This window comes from Aegilops tauschii, chromosome 7, assembly GCF_002575655.3.
Source record: "Aegilops tauschii subsp. strangulata cultivar AL8/78 chromosome 7, Aet v6.0, whole genome shotgun sequence".
Lineage (NCBI taxonomy): Eukaryota > Viridiplantae > Streptophyta > Magnoliopsida > Poales > Poaceae > Aegilops > Aegilops tauschii.
In genome coordinates, this window is record NC_053041.3 from 347,266,048 (window position 1) to 347,273,921 (window position 7,874).

Below are 7,874 nucleotides of genomic sequence, written 5' to 3' on the forward strand. Positions count from 1 at the left end.
CCCATAAAAAAAACTCATTCAAACATACATATGACATCAGTACTAAAAAAGCAGGAACAGTCAGGCCACTCACACCACTGTGCCACCAAATTTCAAAAGCATACGCTGTATGAAATTACAATTCAGTTCACAGAGCACTAAACCATAAGTGCACTAAAAAAGAGAATACAAAAACTATAAAAGGCCTAACTTAGGTTGGGACAGATGAAAAAATAAGTACCAGTTTTGAGCAACAGCTCCTAGGGCACTGAAAATGTTTTGAGATCAACTAGTGTATAAGACTTTAGTGGAAAAACAAGACTTAACCTCCACACGGAAAAACATCACAAAGCATACGTCACTTAAACACTGCAAAATGCCATCATCACCACCCCTGACACGTGCAAGTGGGACAAGCAGCTGATAAGTACAGTTTGACAAGACTACTTAGTGCAACAGTAAAAAACCTTGACTTGGACGGTTCATTCTTCCAGGCCACCACCCGCGCCACCCACTAGGCTGTTGCCACAAGGGACTGCAAACGGCAACCCCCACGAGCACTACACCCACGTCCCTAACGAACCGCCTCCCACACATCCCCATCGACGCGCTGGGAAATAACCCATTGTCTTCCATCTCTGCCTCATTCCCAGAACCACCATCGCCGCTTCCGTCTCCACCATAGACAACCCAGAAACTTCTCTCTCCCAAGCCCAAAGTCGCGGGAGGAGGGCGATGGCGGAGGAACCGTCCGCCAAGCGTCATCATGGCGAGACGTCCAACAAGAGCACCAACCTCGACGATGTTTACGTCCCCGGCGAGAAGCGCGCGTACACCACAAGCCTCATAGGGGTTGAGCTCCACGGCAAGGAGACGCTGGAGATCGTCTGCACCAGCGAACCAGACAAGGCCGACGAGATGATGAGCAGGCTCAGGATGAAGGGCGGCGGGTTGTATCCGAGCTTCATCGGAGTTGATGTGGAGTACACCAACAACGATGAACATCCCCAGATGGCAGCAGTCCTGCAGTTGTGCGTCGAGGAACTCTGCTTGGTGTACCACATCGCAGCGGCCACAAAATGGTAACCCAAACGTAATTTTCATTCATCCGTTGTACTAGTACTACTCCCTAAAAATTTCATTAAACTTGTTCAAAACTAGATGAACTACTATAGTTTGTGAAGTCGACGCACGAGTACATGTTTCTCAAGTTACATGCATTTCTGAAATTGTGAAGTGGATTGTTTCACCAGATTAGTCATCTGAAAATTGATGCACTGGATTAGCATCTGAAAAAGGTTTCGCCAAAATTAATTTCTGAAGTTGATGTACTAGCGTAGATTTTGATCTTGATGCACTAGTATAGTTTATAAAATTGATGTATTAAAAGTTGTTTGGTGAAGTGGTATAGGTCCATATCTTGATGCACATGTTCCTCAAATTAATTTCTGAATATGATATAGAATTGATGCACAAAGATGTATCAAGCACTGGTATAGGTCTTTTATTCAACAAAAAAGAAAACTAAACTTGAAGTAAGCTGCACATATATCATTGACTCTGGAAAAATAGGTTCTTGAACTTGCTGAAGCATTTGGTGAAGCACTGAAGATACCAAAAAAGAAAAATAACATGGTGTAGTTGAATTTAATTTCAGGACTTTGTGTACTAGTTTCTGAACTACATTCATCCATGACTTGTACTATATAAGCATCTACCTCATGTATTATCACTTGTAAACCAAAAACCATGAGAATTAATCCTTCAAGAAAGAACATTAATCTTCAATATGTGTCTCCCCCCTTGCAGGCCCAAGCGCCTCAAAGAGTTCCTGCAGGAGGAGAAATTGTACACATTTGCCAGTTTCAGCATCGAAGGTGATAAGTGGATGTTGAACAAGTCTGGTTTGGAGATCAACCCCAACAACTTCATCGACATGCAGCACAAGTGGAAAGCTCCAACCAACAACAAATACTATGACTCTTTGGCCGATGTTGCATGAAGCGTCATCCACCCATTCTACAAAGGCATGAAGAAGAAGATCGACACGGAGCAAGACCACAAACTGTGGCGGACCAGCCCGCTGCCAGACAAGCTCATCGAGTACGCAGGAATAGATGCGTACGCCACGTACAAGTCATGGAAGATAATCGACAACATCATGGCAGATTGGGATATTTCAAAAGAGCAGGAGGCTGACCCCTACTACCACTGCAACTTCGCGGGATGAAGAGGCATGAAAGTCTGCCTTTGTGTTGCTCGCGCTTCTACTTGTCCTTAATGTTGTTGATTCATATTTGTAGTTTGCTTTCATTAGGTTGAACCAGCTTCCTTATGTTATGTGTGTCAGGATTTGAACAAGTTTGCCTATGTCTATCAAGTACATCGTTTGCTTATGTCATTCGACAAGTTTGCTAGCTTCCTATTTTGTTTATCCATCATTTGAAGTTGAAGTAGGTTGCCAGTGAAACTTGATGGCTGCTATGCAGCACTAGTCATGGAGCAACAAATCACACGGATATTTTCACAAAAAAACAGTGGCAGACTAACTAAGGACAACATCAAATACTAGCGTTGGACGCACAGTATAGCTTAGTCATGTACGGTAGTGCTATCAGACTAAAAAACAGTTTTTAGTTTCAGAAGAACACTAAAAAGACTAAGTTTCAGCCAAGGACAACGTTCAGTACTAACAGCATCATGCTAATAGTAGTTAGAAAATTACTCAGTACTGCAACAAAAAGCAAAAGAACCATCAGTACGTATTTCCTAGTCACTACATTGCTAGGATTGAAAGTACTGGTACACTTGAACACAAAGTACATTCATTCTACAAAAATAAAAAGTAACGGAAGCTTCAGTTCGCATTCCCTAAAACAGTGACACACTAAGAATAACAGTAATAGCACAATTGAAATGTCAGTACAACTTAGTCTATACGGCAAGTACTATGATGACACCAAATATTGCCTTGAGAAAGAACCACAGCCTAGAACAAAGAAGGCCAAAACTAAATCAAAAAGATATCAGTTCGACCAAGGAGAAAAATCACAAGAAAGACAACAGAAGCATCAACCCACATTGACCAGTGAGGTACTAGTTTCAAACAACACAAAAAAATAAAATGATCAAAGTACTAGCACCATTGAAATCTCAGTACAACTTAGTTTAGTCGGTAAATGCTATGATGATACCGATTAATGCCTTGAGAAAGAAGGCCAAGACTCAACCAAATAGATTACAGTTTAACCAAGGACAAAAATTCACAAAAACAAACAACAGAAGCATCAGTCCACATTGACTAGTGAAGTAGTTATGAACTTAATAGGGCTACCTGTTAAATGTAGCTAATTTAAACCAGTGCTTTAACTTTTACTATGAAGTTCAACTACTAAAATTCAAGAAGTTCAAACAAAAAATTTGGCTATCAATTTTTGCTAAATTTGTTATACTTAAATAAAATCTGGCTAGAGATCACGTAGCAACATCGTCGTAAATAACTTCAATCCCAAGAAAAACTTCAGTTCTAATACATTATATGAAATCAGTTCTACATAACAAGGAAGCGTCACTCCACTCACGCTAGATCCACAAGTGCTATCGTGACACCAAATTTTAAATGCCTTATGCTGAATGAGATTACAATTTAGTACTAACAGATCTATACCATAAGTACAAGAAAAGAGGGTACAGAAACTATAAAGGTCCGACTTAGGTTGGGACAGATGAAAATAAAATAAATCTCACTTTTCCAGCAATAACTCGCAATGCACTTGAAAAAAAAATTCTCGATGAAAAAGGTGTTTTCAGTTCAACTAGTGTATAAGACTTCAGTACAAAAAATAAAACTTAACCAAAACGAATTCCCGATGAAACATACACAAGTGAAACAGCTATTCAACCACACTATACTCATGGAAAAAAAAGTTTGTTAAACATTGTGCCACACTTAAACACAACACAAAATATACCAGTTATTACATAGTACTTGACAAGACATCCAAACACTACAAACAAAGCCAACAGTGCTTTCAAGAGATATATCACACAACTATCCCATTCACTACGCAAATGATGACCATTTCTTCTATGCATCAGGAGCCAAAGCCTGAACTTCCTTCAGAAGCTCCGTCACCATAAGCTGGTTATTCCGGTTGAACACAACTCTATACAGATCCTCAGTGTTCCAATCAACAATACGTGGCTGCAAAGCAATAAATTTTTTATCAAAAATCATGACACATAAAAAAAAGGATACACAATAAGCCAAACACAGAAAGTGAAAAGCTCAACTGGAACCCACGCCATTATTTCGAATGTTCTCAACGATCTTTTCACCATCATAGCTTCCCGCATACTTCAGAGTATAATGGCCACACTCATTCAGCCCTTGAAGTGGAACCTTGACAAATGTTGGTTTCTTTGCAAAAACCTCCCATTTGGGCTGCTTGCTCGCATTGTACTGAGCATCACCATACACAGCCTTCATTACTTGGACCAATCTAGAGATCTGTAAAAAAGAAAAGAAACCACACATTTTCAAGTCTTAGAAAAAGCACAAACAAACATGCGGAAAAATTAATCCAGTACAGATAATAAATGTCACTCACAATCTTCTCGCAGTCTTTATGATAGGTGTTCTTCGAAGGACGGTGGTTCTTCGGATAAGGTAAAGAGTCAAGGATGTCGACGCTACTTCGGTACCGATTCATGACATATAAGGAAAAGTGGTTCACTTTATTATCCTTTGCTAAAATCATAGGCTTGAATAGAGGCATCATGATCTAAAAACAAATGAACAAAAAATAGATGTTAAATATTCAAAATAAAAACCAGCATGACAACAAACAAATAAAACCAAAAATCAGCTAGTAGATCTCACAAGGTCGGCACTGAGCAAGTCTTCCTCATCTTTAACATAGCTCTTGAAATCTCTTGCTGCACTCTCCACATTAAACTCTTTATCTTCATCACCATAAAACATACAGTCAAGCACAACCTGCAAAAAGCCAAAAAAGAAATAGACAGTGGAAAAGGATCAACAAGCAAAGTATTATTAAAACTCGTAAAACAATAGGCAATCTTGTTTAACAAAAACAAACGACCTGATTGATTACCGTGATGAAATATGGACTCAGCAATACCCTTTTTCCATATGCGAAATCAGCATTTCTCACGGGATCTTGCTTCCAATCATCAATGAGGAAGTCCATTACATCACCCTCCATCATTTGCCGAGGTGCAAAAACTTCCCAGATGCGATTCCCAGTGAAGCTAGTTACGCTATCATCAGGCTGAGGTATCATTGAGAATGCATTCCTGCAGCACACACAAGAACAAAAAGCAGGGGAAGCAAGATAAGGCATTCATAGCAGTTCAAGTTGTATAAAAAGGAACAGTTCAAGTCATATTTATCTAGCACTTAGAAACAACAGAAGAAAAGAAGAGGAAACATAATGAGAGATACTCACTCGGCATACTTCTCACGCCATTCATCACTAAGCAACAGATTATACAACTTGCAAGCCTTGTCCAGGTGAGGGAATTTATGAGGGTGAAACTGTTGCACAGGGGAGCAAAACTTTATAGGAGCTCTGGGTGCATGCTTCGTGCTTGTAACATTGACAGAACGCAAAGTAGGATCCTTCCTAGCAGCACCATCTCTACGGGCCAGTATTCCAGCAAGGGGAGATACACCCTTGGCAGCAGCGCTCCTGGTGACTCTTCCCATGCCAGCAATCTTGTCAAACGCATCATCATCGATGTCTATCAATTCCCAATGGGATTCTTGGGTGTAGAGGGGCTCTCTGCACAAGCAGCCGTAGAACCTTTCAGAGCTCCCAACCGCCCCTTCATAATACCAGATCTTGTCTTTTCGGGAGAACGCCCCTGGCTAAAATCAGTAGCTACACGCTCGAGCTCCGAGAACTGGCTGCCAAAGATCCTATAGTCATGCTCACCAAGATCCAGCCACTCACCTGCAAAAAATAGAAAAAAAGAAGGAGCGCATCAAGGGTAAGTTCAAAAACATAATTCATGACAGTAGTAGTCAAGAAGTACAAGCTACAAAAAATTACAAAAGGTCATGCATACGTACAGGGTTCGATGCCAAACAAACCCCAGAAGTCAACATCAAACACGTCGCTAGTTGCGCGGGTATACAACAAAGTCTTTATAATGTCAAGAATGTCTTCGTTGTTGTAATCCAACATTTCAATCACACCATCCTCCCGGCAATGATAGGTCTTGCAGTTTTGTAGCATAAAGAAGCCACAATCATGCCTGTTAACAAAAGAAAATACAAAAGGGTACAACACAAATTCGAAAAACAGGAACACCATCCTCCTAGCAACAAAAACAACTAATAAAAATCATTAAAAACAGACACTCATGTGTTTTTCTGCTGCGGCACTCGCACAAACTCGCAAGCGAAACCATCAATATGCACCGGCGAGAATGGTTTGGCCCTGTCGACGTTGGACTCCCTCCAAAGCTTCTTTATGTTATCTGTCATAGTCCTTAAGAATCTAACTGTATCACTCCAGGTTTCATCGCGGAGTGAATCAAGGCACTCGAAACGATGGAACCTCAAATTCAGAACAATCAAGCACCGATGCCCAGATTCTTCACTAGGCTTCATGGCAGCCGCAAATGACGGTGGATCAAAAGTAGGGAAAAGAAGCTGACAAAAAATCACAGAGGAAAAATGAATTTAACAAATCATAATGAAACAAAAAATTCAGCCTCCAAACAATAAAATAAAAGAGGCAAATTGAAATTCAGAAGTACAAACAAATCAGATTATCAAAATTCTAATTGAGTAAGCAACCCACTACAAAAAATAAATGCTACTCAAGTTTATATCCACCGCCCAAGCTTGCAACAAACATATCAGTTCAATTTCCTTGCGACAATAAGTGTAGCTTTAAAAAATGAAGCAAAATTCATTCATAAGTACAGGGTTAAAAAGCAGGCTACTCAAGTTCATTCCCACCTCCCAACCTTGCAAGAAAACATGACAGTTCTAGTTCATGAGTACAATAAGTTCAAGTTCACCTACTTGGTCAAAACGATCAGCCCCTGATCTCGTGAACCACTGTAGCACATTGGCATCAATATGTCCATCACGGATCTTGGTCTGTTGTACAAAGACAACAACAACAGTTAGAAAATTGCCAAAATAACTTATCATCCTATCTACAAAGCAAAAATACTGACCGTCACCCATCTGGGAACTATCAACTTGTCAATGTCTTGGTACTTCTGACGTAGAGAATATAAAACAACGTCAGCACTGTCTGAGTTGAGCATGCCAGTGGGGACAAATGCTTGAGCAATAGAACCAACACTGGCATCACATTCCCTATTTTAAACATCGGCTTGTCGCTAGGAAAACACAAAAAGATGACATGAATTAAAACTACTGCAATAACAACAATAGTCATATGAGAGAAAGAAAAACAGACGAAAATGATAAGGGCAAAATCCCACACTAACCGTTTCGCACGGTTCGTGCGCAGCCTCGTAACAGGGAAGAAAAACAAATCAACCTTAACAACATTAGCACCTTCTGCTTGCAGAAAAAGAAGAAAAATAGTAAGTTCAAGCACTACAAGTGAACATGTCCAAATTGCCATAAACAAGAAGTACGCCTCATTTACAAATCCTTACCTGCACTATCAGCGTTTGACGACGGGAGTTCCTGTGATGACACCAATATGCCTCTAGTTTCAGGGTTTGACGATGGAAGATCTTGTGACGACAGAAATATGGCCGTGCTTTCCGGGTCTGAGGAAAGAAAATCCAGGGACGACACGAGCGCCTCCTGTGTCAAGGGGCCAGAAGAAACCGACAGAAGCAAATCATCATCCTCGGATGGCACCTCCTCCATGCTA

The 7,874-nt window shown here is 40.5% G+C and overlaps 1 protein-coding gene across 1 annotated transcript; it reads left to right on the forward strand.

Moving 5' to 3' along the window:
• Positions 1 to 714: 714 nt before the first annotated feature.
• LOC141027151 (uncharacterized) lies at positions 715 to 2,209 on the forward strand. The gene is made up of 3 exons (XM_073504119.1): positions 715 to 1,061; positions 1,789 to 1,926; positions 1,984 to 2,209. The coding sequence occupies exons 1-3, from the start codon at positions 715 to 717 to the stop codon at positions 2,207 to 2,209; spliced, it is 711 nt and encodes a 236-aa protein (XP_073360220.1).
• The last annotated feature ends 5,665 nt before the right edge of the window (positions 2,210 to 7,874 follow it).

Bases quoted from the DNA above. Each gene is read 5' to 3' on its own strand.
- LOC141027151 (XM_073504119.1), top strand. From the start codon at position 715: ATGGCGGAGGAACCGTCCGCCAAGCGTCATCATGGCGAGACGTCCAAC. The intron at 1,062-1,788 runs GTAACCCAAACG...CCCCCCTTGCAG, and splicing joins ATCGCAGCGGCCACAAAATG to GCCCAAGCGCCTCAAAGAGT. The intron at 1,927-1,983 runs GTGGAAAGCTCC...TGTTGCATGAAG, and splicing joins TTCATCGACATGCAGCACAA to CGTCATCCACCCATTCTACA.